The 16,355-nt window shown below is 42.3% G+C and overlaps 1 protein-coding gene across 3 annotated transcripts in view; it reads right to left on the bottom strand.

The window, feature by feature from the left end:
- The window catches only part of LOC125706032 (ephrin type-A receptor 3-like), a 74,920-nt gene that overhangs the window by 12,483 nt on the left and 46,082 nt on the right, over nucleotides 1-16,355 (bottom strand). For 2 of the 3 annotated variants that reach the window (XM_048972468.1, XM_048972484.1), the window contains exons 7-15: nucleotides 14,411-14,573; nucleotides 13,424-13,526; nucleotides 12,901-12,965; nucleotides 12,377-12,502; nucleotides 10,272-10,457; nucleotides 7,403-7,464; nucleotides 5,207-5,416; nucleotides 2,361-2,510; nucleotides 1,065-1,258 (exon numbers count right to left, since the gene is read on the bottom strand). In XM_048972468.1, the coding sequence (XP_048828425.1) occupies nucleotides 1,065-1,258; nucleotides 2,361-2,510; nucleotides 5,207-5,416; nucleotides 7,403-7,464; nucleotides 10,272-10,457; nucleotides 12,377-12,502; nucleotides 12,901-12,965; nucleotides 13,424-13,526; nucleotides 14,411-14,573 (1,259 nt within the window). The remainder of the gene's footprint in view (nucleotides 1-1,064; nucleotides 1,259-2,360; nucleotides 2,511-5,206; nucleotides 5,417-7,402; nucleotides 7,465-10,271; nucleotides 10,458-12,376; nucleotides 12,503-12,900; nucleotides 12,966-13,423; nucleotides 13,527-14,410; nucleotides 14,574-16,355) is intronic. The other variant, XM_048972476.1, reaches the window with a different exon arrangement.

The raw sequence follows: 16,355 nt of genomic DNA, 5'->3' as shown, positions 1-16,355 counted from the left end.
AACCTTTTGATTCTTTTGAAAGGAGCAGACTAAGGAGACAGGGAAGAGTAAACACTCTGCGCTCTTCTCGTTTTTTGTTCCCCGGCTTCCGCTTCTTTCCCGCTCGTGGGGTGACCTCTAAATAACCACGGCTGCTTAGTATCATGTTTTTCAAGTCCTCCTGGGAGAGGAGAATGGGAGAATCTGGCCCTGTACCGTCACAGGAAAGACATCTGGGCAACTTAGTCATGGACAGGAATGTGTCTCTAGCTGTGAGGAGGGTCACAGGGCCTCTGCATGGCGTCTCCTGTGCCTCTCCCCCGCACTCGTCACCCCTGCCGCTGAGAACAGGTCTGCTATGGGGGGGCGGTCCCTGACTGCTGTCCGCGATATATTTTAGCCGCCACTGTAGCTCAGCCGGGCCTGCATCTCCATTTCTGTTAAAAGCTAATCAGGATAATTACATGCAGATTCCCAGGGACCAATTCTGCCGTTCTTAAGAAATCATTAGTCACTGTTACGCATCTTGACGTCTTCATAATAACTGAGCCCCTCCCATCACACTGCATGGTGCCAACGCCTGCCGCAGATGAGGCTTCACGGCCCCTCCCAACAGACAGGAAGACAGAGCCTGGAGGAAGGGAATAAAGGAGAGCGGGATTTTCTGGAACCACCACGAACCGGATCATCGCAACACTGCAAATTCATCCCGCTTGTCTGGGAACCACTGTTTGGCACGCAGGAAGTCAGTGATTGTTTACAGCACAGACAATGCTGCTGCCACCCGGTCACGGAAACAAACGGTCTTGGTCTTGGAAAACATGGGGAATGTAAATATGGCATTTCTTCACAAACCACTGTGTACAGTGTGCTGTGCACAGCGTGACCAAACAAAAGGAAACCAACTATTTCAGGAGGTAGAGTGTTAAAATGTGCTGAGTGACTAACTGATGAACTTTGGGAAAGACGTCCCTTTTGGCACGGAAGAAGGAAATTAGCCACTGATGAGCGACGCGTCAAATGCTGGGAAAGAAGCGGACTCCAGCGAGGCGTCTGTCGCTTCTCGGCACAGCGATGCTGCGTACCTGGAGGCGGTGTTGGCGATGATCTTCAGGCTGCTGGGGTTGCGGATGAGCTTGTCCAGAATGCTGACAATCTGCTCAAACTTGGGCCGCTTGTTGCGGTCCTTCTGCAAGCAGTCCAGCATCAGCTGGTACAGGGCTGCAGGGCAGTCCATGGGGGGGGGCAGCCGATAGCCATCATCCACCGCTTTAATCACCTACGCCCCAAACAGAAACAGAGAGCGGGACTCAGTAGCCTTGCAAAATCCTGAGTCAAATGTCAAAGTCAACGTAGCAGGCTTAGTCGTTAACTGCATATTGTCGCTGTCTAATGAAAAACACATATCTCCAAAAATCCATTATTTCAGGAGCGTGAACAAATGCATTTTCTCAGAAGGTACTTTATAAAATAAATCTCAGACAACGTAATGAGACACCCATAGCACCACAAATAGAAATCTGTCTTTACACAGCCGCCAGTGAACGGTTTAATGTTTAAATGGACTAAAATGTTGTAAGCGAGGCAAACGTGCCAGTATCAACAAGATACAAACTATTCTCACTTTATATGCACAATTAACAATGATGTTAGCTATCTTAACTAGTTATCAACATTGTTAAAATTTGCAAGGTAACGTTATCCATACAAATGACTGTCAAGAATACAAATGTTAACTAGTACAATCATAAATGCCTGTTATACTTATAAAACATCTTTTCATTGGTCAATTATGTGCCAAACACTAGCAGTAGTCAAAAGTCCCAAACATTAAAATGTGGACATACGATATTTAAATTTTATTATACCCCCTATTATATCCCTACAGAATAAACAGTTAAAAGATGGATGGATGTATTTTTAAAAATTATACACTGCTAATTTTAAGAAATGTTTCTTTATTTGCCAGTATTTTAAAAATATATATTTAAATCATTTTTTAAGTAAGTCTTTTGACACTGTTAATCAGATGATGTTCCCCCAGAAACCTAATGATGAATCTTGTTGAAAATCCAAGAAATGATTTTACATGCTCAACAGAACCAATGTTGTAATAGAAGCAAAAAATTTAAGTAATATTTATTAATACACTGTACTATTAATGGTGCACCAATGTCTGGAAATCAAACCAATGTCTGGAAATGCCAGCCAGTCAGGTGATCACAGAGCCTGAGCGGTAAAGCAGTCGCTATGGACGTCTGCTTGCAGGTGGCAGACAGCCCTGGGTGACAGATTCTGTCTGCCACCTGGCACCTCCACGCTTCACTTCCTCTCTCCACGGGAAGCTTATCGGAACTCCTTGCCGACAGCACAGTACTCACGTCCTGATTGGACATCTCCCAGTAGGGTCTCTCCCCATAGGACATCACTTCCCACAGCACGATGCCGTAGCTCCACACGTCGCTAGCTGAGGTAAACTTGCGGTAGGCGATAGCCTCTGGCGCCGTCCACCTGATTGGAATCTTGCCACCCTGCCAATTGACAAGAGAAAGAACAAGTTTGGATTCTACTGCCTCACCTGATCTGTTTTTTGAGAAACCGATAGCGTCACAATGCTTAGGATACATATTTAATGATTTTCTCAGTTGAAGGTTATGACACAGTGATACAATTTCCAGTGCCATTGCACATAATGTAAATTGATTCTTGTAGTATGGCTTATGGCCAGCCCTTGACTGCTATTCAGCAAAAAAAAAAATACAATTAAAAGAAACTGCCACATCTAAATTTTGGGTCTTTGCTTAAATCTCAGATCTTTCACTAGCACATCATCACACTAGTAACTCACAAAATATTTCAGTGAATGTTTAAAGGAGCTGTCTGCTACTCTGTCATTACTTACAGTTTAACAACACACATCTCTGTCATTGTATTAAATTGAAGTGTCTGTTATTACACTGCATGCCACATCAGAATGTAACCTTGATTGTGATCATTTAAAAATGTTCCTCTTAAATGATGTCATTTTTGTATATAAACTCCCATATCTCTTGATCTGAGAGGAGTCTGTTTGGTTTAAATCATTTACAAAATATCTTTTTAAGTTCCTTGAGATAATATAATAAAAGGTCTGATTTGACATGTAAAGGGGACACTGCTTTGGACAAGGATGTCTTTTATTATCAAGACATTCCACAGAACCAAAAAAAGGCCTCCCTTTGAAAGTTAGCCTGCAAGGTAGTCGGCTAAGTGCTTAAGCCAAATTTATCCAGCAGAAGCCGGGGTACAAAAAATAAGGGTCTGAAAGTAATCTGCAATAAAACAAACTCCAGGCTTAAAGTAAGTCTGGGATGGAGAACAAGTGCTGTGCATAATTTAATGGATGCACTGAACGAACGCGACGGACCTAAACATGAGCAATCCATGAAACGGAGCACTTAAATGTGCCGATCGGGGCAGCCGGCTCCACAGTGCCGGGTTCCCATGCGCCGCCTTCACGCCGTGCTCCCAGAGAGTGAGGGATGTGTTTACGCAGCTCTGCGGACAACTCCGACGGCTGCTGGAATTACCCAGGGGCCTCAGCGTCATGTTTACGGGGAGGACAGAGGGGAGCCAAAGCTAACCACAGGCGCAGCCAAATAACACAGGACTGGCCCTCACCCACCCCCACCCCCCCCACACAGACAGGACTTCTGAAACATAAGCCCACTTCTGCACGCAGAAAAACAGCTGCATTCTACATAGGTTACTGGCAATCGAATCGAAGAATCGGCCATCCATTCTGGTTACCAATACGAAAGGACAGAAGTGGGAGCAAATCCGTCTGATGTGTTTTTGGCCATGACACCAAAGAAGGTGGATAAACACAGATCTTTCAAAACTCATTAAATATGCAGAACCTTCTCAGACCCACTATTGCCAACCAGAAACCGAAAAGCCCTAAACAGACTCTTGCCTCTGTGTGCAGATACCCCACTAAAAATAATAATGTTAATAACGACTTATAAATATTATTTGTATGGTTGTACATAGATAAACAGCTTTCATTAATATCTATACACTTTACTGCTGAGCTCTAAAAATCACACATTCCAATAATCTGCTTCAAAATATTAGGAGAGGAAATGTAAGATTTAAACGGTCTTTTATTAAATCAGGAACTGCCAGAATGCATGTACACAATACTTTGGTTGTTTAATTTATTTTATGTTATTTTATCCTTTTCTGGAAGCCTCAAGATATTTGTTCGATGTGGTGAGATATTTATACAGCTCATTATGTATCTGGGAAAATTCAGCTTAGATGACCTTTTGATTCTTCAACTGCAAATCTTAAGGTTAACTACCAGTTATGTCCTTTACCAGTACTACTACTATATTTTTACTTAAAGGAATTATCCTTATAAATCTTATTGATGTGAAGAATATTGCATTGCAAGTGAGATTTTATATATTGAGTAAAATATAAGAAATGAAGTAAAATACATTTCCGGTGGCTGCACTCCCAGCAGTGCTACCCTACCAAGTGCGTGCTGTGTACTCGATGCCATGGGAAAGTACAGCATACGGTATAAATGATAAATAGTAAGAAAAACTATAAAAGAGAAACTACAGAATCGTGTACAAATCCAGCTAAAAGGTTTGCTGAGTGCCTGAAATGTCTGCTGGTTTCTGGCGGTGGTGTGGGCAGGTTTGGGTGAAAATATGAGAGGGGTTTAAAGGAGAAAGGTGCATATTCAGTTACCCCTCCCCACCTCAGAACACCACCAAGACCACCCACCCCGACAAGAAGAAAATGTAAAGAATCTTAGTGTTATTAAGATAACGGAGCAGTGTGGGCTAGTAATGTACGGCAGACTATATATTTTGGATTCGTAAGGTATTTGGTTGGGTTAAAAACTCAATGCTTTCATGCTTTCTAAATACAGAATTAGTGTATATGTTACATAAAACTTTTTTGAAGCCTAGGAACCTATTTTTCATGTCATGAAGTTGGTGCACTGTACAGTAGGGCTAATAAGTAATTCTGACATAAAACCTGCCTGTCAGACAGGAAACCAGTAACGAGGTAATCTGGACTTTTCATTTTGTCGCAGCACATTTTCCATATTTAAACATGCTTCTTCTTCATTCCTGCTTTGTGTAGCGCATCAAGATGAGCTACCTCAGACATGTCAAACAATATGTAATATACCGCATGTAGATACTACATTGTGTTAATTCCTCACCCTAGTGGTGTAGGCAGCCTCTGGGTCGTCCTCCAGCACCCGCGACAGCCCAAAGTCGGACACCTTGCACACCAGGTTGCTGTTGACCAGGATGTTGCGGGCGGCCAGGTCCCGGTGGACGTAGCCCATCTCAGCCAGGTACTTCATGCCCGAGGCGATGCCGCGCAGCATGCCCACCAGCTGGATCACCGTGAACTGCGCGTCGTGCTTCTGTGACATCACAACGAACAGAAACTCCACTTACAAATGATCTACACACGATTTTACGGCCCTTTCTCATGGACAATAGCCACATGCACCAAACTCTAAGCACATTCTTACCCCACAGCATGCGGTTTTTACAGCATGCGATTTACACAATTTATGTATTTTGTATCAGTTATATTTTCTGTTTTTCAGTCTACGTTTTAGATCTTTCAATTAAATCATCTGCCAAAAAATAAAAGCCCTTTACTACATAGTTTATTTAAAATTAATTATCATATTTGATCTGTAATAAAATATGTTCCTGATTTTAATGACTGAACCCTAAAAAATACAGATTACATATATTATATACAGTATACATACACACAGATTTATTTTACAATATATTTCTATATTTGATGTATGAACAATATGCGCTGTTTTTTGGAGAGACAAAAAGACAATAGAAACAAAGATGTTGGTTTCTGCAACCCATGAATAGAGAAAACGGGCGGAAAAGCACAAGGATCCTGGACCCAGTAAGGAGGTAGTGGCGGGAGAGAGAGAGTACAAAGGGCACCTAATCCCAGTAAGAGGGGCAGCAGTGTGGTCCTAGTGCTTTTTCATCTGGCTCAGGCTTCTCCGCAATGCTCTGGAAATCGCTGAAAAACTCTGCACTCCTTCTGGATCGTTCTTTTTTCATTCTTTCGCTTGACAGCACTGCATATGGAATAGATTTCTTATGGGCCCTGCAATCGCAAACTGAAGCCAATCCATGATGATTTGATGTTATGCTTTGGCTAATTTCAAGAATCCAGAAACTCGGGGTCTACTGAGGTGGTATATGGAACTGAGAGCAAGTCCGTCAGCATCTTTTCAGCCGTGTCAAAACTCCCAAAAAGCCGAATCCCATAATGAGTGCAGTGATCACTGCTGTTTTTTTTTAGTGTACGTGAATCCACAGCTATTCAAACAAAAACATGTGGACTGATCCCATAGGCTGTGGCACCCTACAGTACTTATGTCTGCAATGGAAAATGCCAGGAGAGTCCTGTCTCTATGTGGGCTGCCTGGCAAGGGTTTCCTTTTCCTTTTCATACTGGCGAGACGCGAGCATGCTGATGCTGGGTGCTTATGCGATTCAGTAAGGAGGACTGTGTGCAAGAAGAATTTGATACCAGCTTCAGTGATGTAAGGTTTGGATTCACTTTGACAGATGATAAATGAGTAATGATACGTGCTTCTCTCCATCCCCATAACACGCCAGGAAGCAATCCATATTTGCAACTGGAAAAGTCCAGTGCTGTCTGTTATTTAATTGCATATTAATATCTGCCAGTTCATCTATCTATCTATCTATCTATCTATCTATCTATCTATCTATCTATCTATCTATCTATCTATCTATCTATCTATCTATCTAATCTGTTTCCTTTATTTCATTAATATTGCATAATATTCTGTTTCATGATTGTACTTATTTACTCTCTTCTTTTTCATTTGTTTGCACTCAATTTACTTGTTTGCACTATGTGCACTGTCCTTGCACCTTGTCTTTTTTTACACAAAACGTATATATTCGTCTGTGCTTGCTGCCGTACATGCAAGGTTTTTCCTCTGGGATAAATAAAGTTCATCTAATCTAATCTAATGAATGATGCCCATCTCACCAGCTTCCTGCTAATGCAGGTGTCACCACTGCTGTAAAATCACAAGCTGCACCAGTGACCAAAATCAGCGTAACCCTTAGGTCAACCTGAGTATTTCTCCTGTTTCATTACAACTCAGCATAAACCTGCAGTGTGAAGCCTGCCAGCATAGCGCCCCCGGTCCAGCCTTGGAGCCCCTGGTGAGAGGAAGCCGATTCTTCCGGCGGTGTTAAACGGAGGGCGGCGGCTCGCGGGAGGAGACAGGTGTTGGGGCCCCGCTGCAGCCCATGATCGACCCCCCCCGCACCACTGCACGCGTCTCACACAGGCAGCGATCATTTACTGCCCAGGGCGCACTCACTCGCAAGAAGCCATCCAGGGAACCGTTCTCCATGTACTCCGTCACGATCATCACCGGCTTACCTGTGGAGTAAGAATGATAAGGCAGAGGGGGGGCGTCCGTGTGAGAATCCACAGCGAAGCCGCAAGGAGCCACAGTCACCTTCCCCATGCATATTGCTGGCTCTATAACATGTTACAGTATTTACTACATAGGCTTAGCATATAATAAACAGCATAATGCTCCAAAGTGCTTAAGTTCACAAAAATGGGAAACAGTAATGTGGTTACGGTATATCTAAAAATCCCCACACTGCACAACCATTTTGTTTCATTTCATTTCATCAGGTGTGCCACATTTATAGCCAAGTACTGTATGCCTTTCTGCGGCACAGATCCACAATGTCGACACTGATAAATTCTGAGAAACATGTTGTAGTAAAGTGCTAACTGTCTATTTTGTATAAAAATATAAAAAATATCCCTGTGTAAAATGGCAGTGCTCTGCTTGAATGGAGGATTTATGGAGTTCAGTCCGGATGCTCACGGCTGTCATAAAAGAACCTCAGCTGTACATCTGCGTTTTTACAGGGTTCCTATAGCGAGCGGGATGTGTTCTGGGAGCACAATCTGTGTTGCACGAACACACTGGACACAAACCGGGCCACCGCAACACACTGGGCTTAACTCGGGATACAAAACGGGCTGAGCCAATGCACTGGGATCATCTTGTGACACAAACTGTGCCACCCTAATGGACTTGCATTGTCTTGAGACACATACCGGGCCACCTCAGGGGTCATCTCGGGACACAAACCAGGCCACTCCAACCCACTGGGCCTGGGGTCCCCAGCAGGCAACTTGCTGCCCCATGTGGCAAGGGGGGTTGGGTATGGTAATGACGACTGAGTGCAGCCCCCCTGACAGTTATCGGGGCTCACTTTCCGCAGGGGAGAAGGAGGTGCCAATGAATTTATAGGATTGTCAAGGTCAGCAGTCCGTCCCTGGCGACTTTATTCCATCCTCACTGCTGTGCATAAATTATCCGCCTTATCTCCTATGCCTTAATTCAATCGCTGTTGATGGGTTTTGTTAAAAATTAGAGGGGAAAAATTGCCTTTAAATTACAAGCATGTGAGAGGCTGTTTGCGGCGTCATGGAAAACGCGCCTGACAGACGGCTTCATTTCCCTGCCTGCTCCTGCTCAGCGACGTTTCTGTTGATGCGGCACAACTTGGAAACAAAAAACTGCTTCCTGAGACTACAAAAAAAAACTTGTGCCATTTATAAGAGTTTCAACATCACATATAACATACATTAGACAGACGAAAATATGTCCCGGTAGATACAAGCACACACTAGTTGACTTTATTTGAAAGTATGGTTTTACAATGGAAATGTTAAAATGGAGGCAACGGAACAAAATTTCATTTCATTTTTGTGCATGGACTGCAGTACAGTATAAGTCAATGCAGGTTATCTGTTCATTATTTTTATATAGTTAAACACTTCTACTGCTCAAAAATCTTGATGGATCTACCCCCTGACTCTGGCTGAGGGCTTGAACAGAATAAGATTTTTTTTTTTTTGTTTAAAGCCTCCCTTAAGCCTTCTCTCCTGCAGCTTTTCATCCTGAAAGTCGGCTTGTAATCAGTAGCCCTGCGTCCTCTGCAAATGGCAAAATGCAGCTTCCAAAATCTTTGGCCAACTGCACAGCCAAGAGCAGCAGGTTAAATGAGGTGTAAAAGTCTTTGGATTATTAGGAATTAACCGAGGGGGGGGTTAATAAATCAGGCGACGTCAACGGGCGCATGCTGATCCCCACCCCTCCGCTACCCCCAAAGACCCCAGACCCCAAACACTGTAAGAGCTGCTTCCTTACACATGTGCTAAGCATGGCCAGTCTCCCAGCCCTGACCTGGACCCTCCACCCCATCCCAAAAAAACAGAAAGGATCTGCAGTCAATTTCAATTATGTTCTCCATTATTTACAGATGAAACTTTAATTGTAAGAGTGACGCAAGATTTATTAGACAAACATAATCCCACTTTTATGAACAATTATACACATTAAAGGCAGATTAAAAGCATTCCTTCCTGGATGCTATTTATAACGCATTTGAAGCTGGCCACCAGCAGAAAAAAGCAGAAGCTAAACACAGACCCTGCAGTGCTGAAGCAGTACTTTTAGAGGGAGTTTTGCAAATAGCTAATCCTGTGAGGCATTTAAAACAGCAGGAAAGTAAAGACTTCCAGAGCAATGGCGAAACAGCTTGCTATCCTTGCAATAAACTTAAAAGCAATCAAGCTTTATCCAATGCAAAATACGCAACAAAGAAAATCTGTATTTCACAGAGGAGCATTTGATACAAATGAGCCCCATTTACTTTGCCTTTATACAGAGTACATTCTTATTTAGCTACACTCCACGTACACTTTTATTCTTCCTATGCTGAAGAAGAAACAGAATTGACTCTGCTGCTTTAAATGCCCGTCTAAGGCACAGTGCAGTTCAAACATATTACTTAAAAACATTTCGCGAAAATTTCAGCTTTTCATTAACTTCTGGAGTAATGTCACCTACAGCCACAGGGCACATGGGACAGCAGGGTAATCTTTGTTCAAAAGTGATCCTGTAAGATTTATGGTTTATGTGATTGTATTCACCTTGGGCACTGGTCCATTGTCATCAGCAAGGTTCACTGCATAAAGCTGATAAAAACTTGACTTTTATTGTTTCATATTGGCCAGGTTTACAGTGTCTCTCCATGCATAACTAAAAACAGCCACTGTTATACAGTTCAGCTCATGTTTTTAGGGGCTAAAGTGACCAAGGGAACATCAACCAAAACAAGGCGAAGTGTCATTTTGTGTTTGGCATTTGCACTTACTGCGAGTGACCACGCCCTCCAGCCTGATGATGTTGGGATGGTCAAACTGGCCCATGATGCTGGCTTCACTCAGGAAGTCCCGCCTCTGCTTCTCCGTGTATCCAGCCTTGAGGGTCTTGATTGCCACACAAATCTCCTTCTTGGAGGGAAACCGCAGTCGTCCACTGCACACCTCACCAAACTCACCTGCGTAGGAATATCAGATATGGCCGGTTCAAAAACAGAAGTCAACCAGGAAATTATAAATAATGGAATATGTATCACTGATGCCTCATTATTCATCCGAACAGGAGCCACATGCTGACTGCTGCTTTGGGGGCTTTGGCAGCCTAAGGTGACTGTATGAATTCCGTTGCTGAAAATGATCTTTAACCTACTGGCTGCCCTAAACCTCAGCAACTCTCATAAGCAACAGTTATCAACAGGTGGCTTCAATCCTCTCAAAACAAGTGATTTGCAGTAGCATAAAAATGGAATGGAGACCCCCCCCCAGATAAAGAAGTACCTGTTTTAAACACAATTATATATTGGTTCATTGAAGGTTAAGTTACTTTACTTTCACTCAGGTTCTGTACAGTCTTTATTTACAGTGAGATCAACTGCAGTTTTGATCACATGCATATCAGTGAACAACTCATTCTCTTCTTCCATAAAATTAAAAGAATCCATAAACAACTTTACCAGAGTATATATATGGATGTAGTAGAATATCTGAACCCTAACCCCAACCATAACCCCTTTTATACCAGAGAATAACAATTATCTGACAATTACTTTAGTTATTATGGTTATTATAATTCTTCACTGATTATGGAATAGTAAATTCTGACGAACTGCATTCTGGCCTGTCAATGTACTACATTTCCTGGAACTGTGGTTCAGCGGTAAACCCATTTCAAGCTTTGGCAGCAGACTAAAACACATGGAGACAGGAAATTGGACAAAGGCAAAGAGGGAGGGAATTATTACACAGCTGGCCATGAAACGTCCTTATATCTCTCATTATTACCTATGATGGGTTTGAGAAACTGCCCTGATATCTGGAAAAATTTTACGTGATTACGAGTCATTCCAATTGCAAGGATCTTCTACTTGGCTTGTGAAAGGTAATACTGATGTGACGTTATATAAGCCTGGTCAGGGTGCGTCATGCTTCACTGCAATAGCTTGCTTTTATTTAGTATTATTTCTTGTGGAACAGAATAGGCATTTTACATTTTTAAACAATACAGTAATATAAATGGCAAATCCTTAATTACAAATAAGATTTATACATATTGCTAAGTTTGTAGGCAAAGTATTTCAACCCATTTTTTGATTGCCCAAAGACACTTTATGTGTTGTGAGACTGGGGGGCGTGGGGTCTCATCCTGAGACACAGCCAAGTCAGGTGACAATCCCCTTCATTCACCTACAGCCAGTCGCTAATAATGTAAAAGCCGTGTCATAGTTCCTCAGGCCAGACTACGAGCTGAAGTGTGTAATCCCATCTGCAGGCCCCTTCTCCTAATGCCACAATAGTGCTTTTGTGGTTGTTTCCTCTCCCCCATTTGTCCAAGCATAAAACTCAAAATAAGTCTTCGCTGTGTCCTAGCACAGCCATTACACAAGGCAGCTGAAACGGACAGACCACACACCTGAAGTCACAGTGTGCACCTGCTCTGGGTGGAGAAGTGAAACGGGACAGTGTGCAAACACGATCTGTCAAGTGACCATTTCATCCTTTTGTCCCCCATGTATGGAGGCTCGTCTCCTCGCCTTACACTTTGAGGAACTGCCGTAAGGGTAGAGGGAAGGATCCCAGCGGAAGCCATATTACTCATACCGCTGCTTCCCCACCGTGTCTCCCATTAAGCTTGGTGAGGCGGCAAGGACAGATGGTGAGAGCACACCTTTCACCACCACAAGAGTTCAGTGGGAACAAAACCTCTACTGAGCACGGCTACTTCCCACTGATGGTGATGATGTAAATCATTAACGTTTCAGAAATCACGTCACTAATATTAATATGTCACATTCCAACTCATTATTATTGTTATTTTTATTATCTAGCCTTTCATAATGATTTTATATTAAACAGAACTATAAGTAGCACTGTCTCCTACCTGCACCCACCACCTTGTCGATAGCTATCCCAGAAGCATCGAGCTCTTTGGCAAATTCGTGGACAGCTTGACTGGGGTCCTCATAGGTATGTGGATCTATATAAGTTTTTATACCAGGAAGTCTCACTGGAAAATGGCAAAAAAAAGGATATTTACATGCATGCGGAGTTCAACATATGTTTCTGCTTCCAAAACTACAAAGACAAAAAAGGTCAGCATTCCTCAAACTAATTTAACCTAAGCATTACCAGATAATTTACAGATTTTAAAGCACATGATTTGCATATGTGAATAAACGACTGGATGTAGCCTGGAAAACGACTATAACAGGATTATTCTTATAAATACTGCATACAATGCATAAATACTGTATATAAACACTGTACATAATAATCTGTAAATAATAAGCAAAAATACCATAGGTAAAAAAAAACAATGTCATATTTTACGATTAAATTAAAGCTTTAAAGGTCTGATTCAAGTAGGCTAACTAAAAACAAAGACAAATAAAATAAAGCACTTACAGTGTCCGTTACCACAGTGAAACCTCTTTTCATCTGAATCTTTTGATTTTCTGTAACCACAAATCCTGGCAACGACATTGACAAATAGGTTTTAATATTAATCTGTGTTTGTGTCGATGCTGTGGCTTTAGCACAGCACAGCTACAATGCCAGAAGGATCAGCACTGAGAAGAGCTGGGAGCACAGACCGGCTCCTCAGTCAGGATAAAACGCTGTTTGTGTGCCCTGCCATGGCCCTTTGATTTATACTCTCTTTGAACTGAATGGACCGTCAAGATCAGCTTTCCACATGACACGGCACTCATCTCTCCTGGTACACAGTTTTATAAAGTAAGGGACAAAAAAACATCCTCTGTTAAGTCAGCCAAGTTGGACTACATATGGGAAGCAACCGACTTCCATTCCCGCAGCTGTTTCCGATCCTTTGGGGTAAAAACACTATCACAGGTGAGTATGTACAGTATAGTGAGTATACTGATTGCCTTGGGCCGGCTTTTTCCCATTAGCACTGACTGGTACCGACCTGTTGATGAGAACATACACCACCACCGTCAGGACAATGATGGCCACGGCACAAGAGATGGCGATCAGCACCACCTGGCTGTTTTCACCGGAAATGGAGAAAGCTGAAGAGACATGTCGGTAAGCAAAGCAGCGTCAGCGTCAGGCATGGAGGTGGACGAGGAGACTCCAGTAGGTGCAAGTACTACACGACCCAACAATGGCAAAACACAGTAACGATGCTGACACTGAAACTAAGAAAATGGGATTCAGTTTTTTTTTAATGTCCACCTCTATGTGTAGTAAGTACAGAAATAATAGTGTTTTATTCAAAACCAAACATAGTTGAACTGAGATGTTTTGTCATGAGATAAAACAGAGGTTAGAAGACGTACCTTCAGTCATAACTCAATTTTGATAAAACATGCAGTTATGGTGTTTCGCCTTGGTATGGCAGTAAATACATCACATAAATGCAATGTAAATAAAAGTGTCACTAAAAAATATAGGTTTCACAGAAATAAGGAAAAGTGGGCTGACGGTCAAGAAAAATTATGCCCTTTGGGACAATTACAAAGTCTCAGAGTAAGGAGATTAACTTTGCTTATATATTTACAACAGATTTGAACTCCATCAGCTATGAGCACTAGAGCATACATTCCACATTTAATGACATATCCACTCTGGCTCTCCAGAAGCTGCATCAGGACACTAAATTACCTGCTGAACAATAAACCATGGCTGCAAGTAACCGGACCTTCCTTGCAGATATGGTTGAATACATATGGCCAAGTGGCTTTTCCTCCTCATCTAATGTCTTGAACAGCACATGCAGTAAGTACCCAGTAAGCAAGTATTTTATGGAATTTTAGTATTCATATAAACTGATTGTTATCAGTCCAGCAGAGACATTAATTTCTTAAACATCAACATCTATGGATATTCTATAGATACTTTCACACCAATGAGATCAGGATGGAGGAGAGCGAGGTAAGAAAGCGAAACTCACAGTCTGGGCTGGTCTCAAACTGGAAGTTGCGGCTGCTGAGTCCGTAACCAGCGGCCGTGCGAGCCCGGATCTGCACCAGGTAGCTGGTGTCAGGCTTGAGGCCGCTCAGCGTCACGTTGGTGCCCTTGGACCTCAGGATGGTGTAGCTCGTCTCCTGCTCCTGCTTCAGGGAACAACGGATGCAGCAGGGAGGGGGGCGAAGAAAGAGGCCTGTTAAAATCCAGCCCAGAGAGAGGGACAGTGAGAGGAACACGATCTGGTTCCGAGTACGCTGCCCCCTGATGGCTTGTGTCGACACCACGCCTAAGATCGTCCCGTGAGCCGTAAAGCTGACTTCGCAATCATGGTGCCCCTGAGTGCCGCAAACAGTGCCAACTGCACTTGATAAATTACCACCTTTATTTTTTATGGCTTTTCTAAAGATCTCCACATTGCACTGATCCTCTGACGGTGAAGGGATTTATAGGATGTCTGTACATTCATGCCATTGTTTCCAGATGTGACTACAACTGGGTAGAATGAAAGGAGGACTGGGGTTCATCACAAATAAAATATTAAGCATTTATTTCATAATACACATTAATGAAGGACCTTAGACAAAAAGGCAAGTGTCTCATTTACGGGAGAAAAATCAAAATCTGCATCTACTGTTCTTTAACATTTATTCAGATCTAAACACCAAAACCAGTGTAATATCATATTATCCTCAATGACTAAAATGTGTAAATGCATTTTAAATCTCTACTAAATGCAAAAAAAAAAACTAGAAATATTAAAATCACTTATGTGATTTAAGACAGATTTAATATTGGTGTTTAATTGTTTGAAACAGAAAAATATCAGACTTATAATTAATAAAATCAATAAAAATGATCCTTTGCTCAATAAGGAGTTGGAAGATTGATGGATGGAATTCAAACAGATAATATATAATTTTATTGCTTTATACCTTTACCTGCATAATTTCATGCTTGTAGTTGAGTGCTCATTTTAACATCTGTAGCATGTCAATACCCTCAGCACAGTGATGAGATTTACTTTTTACTTACACATGTCCAACATTAACTCTGGTCAAGTCATACCGAAGCTGAATAATCCATGTATCCATCCATCCACATTCCAACCACTTATCCTAGCCAGGGTTATGGCAGCCTGTGGCCAACCCCAGGCCGCACAGAGGATAAAGCAGGAGACTATACTGCACTGCATGCCAAGCTGTATAATCCATCCATCCATCCATCCATCCATTTTCCAAACCGCTTATCCTACTGGGTCGCGGGGGGTCTGGAGCCTATCCTGGAAGCAATGGGCACGAGGCAGGGAACAACCCTGGATGGGGGGCCAGCCCATCGCAAGGCAAAGCTGTATAATCTTACAGGGAAAACTGTGATAGCTATTTCTACAACCATGAGCTGATAATATTGTCCTGTGATACCCCATGGAAGATTTGACATATAGCTTTAGCCTTGAATTTAGTAACTCATTTCAGAATTTGTAATGTAGGAAGTACTTTCATTTGCAGACAGACATTAACATCATGCTGTATGTTTTTTCATTTAAGTCATAAATCTTTTTGTAGGTTGTCACCTTTCGCTGCACTCGACAACATATGAGCCCTGAAAATCACACACAGGTGTGCCCGAATCCTTGTTAGGGAAAGTTCTCTTAGCATGTGTATCGGAACGATCCCTACCCCCTCTGCGCACCAGAGTTTGACAAGGCGTGCAATTGTTACTTTCTGGAGTATGTGATAGAGGAAGAATATAGTTTATGCCACGTCATGTTCTGCTTTGACAATATAAATATTGCAATCTGCACATATGTCTTTATTCTCAGCCGGAGAGGAAACGGGAAATACAAGATGCATTTCAGCTACACTGCCCTTAATTTGAGCTCAAATATAAATAAACACTTCCAATTACCCTGTTTCTTTTTTTTCTTTTTT

Source organism: Brienomyrus brachyistius, chromosome 1 (assembly GCF_023856365.1).
Source record: "Brienomyrus brachyistius isolate T26 chromosome 1, BBRACH_0.4, whole genome shotgun sequence".
Lineage (NCBI taxonomy): Eukaryota > Metazoa > Chordata > Actinopteri > Osteoglossiformes > Mormyridae > Brienomyrus > Brienomyrus brachyistius.
The sequence above is the reverse complement of the archived record's forward strand: the minus strand, read 5'-3'. Positions and strand labels throughout refer to the sequence as shown.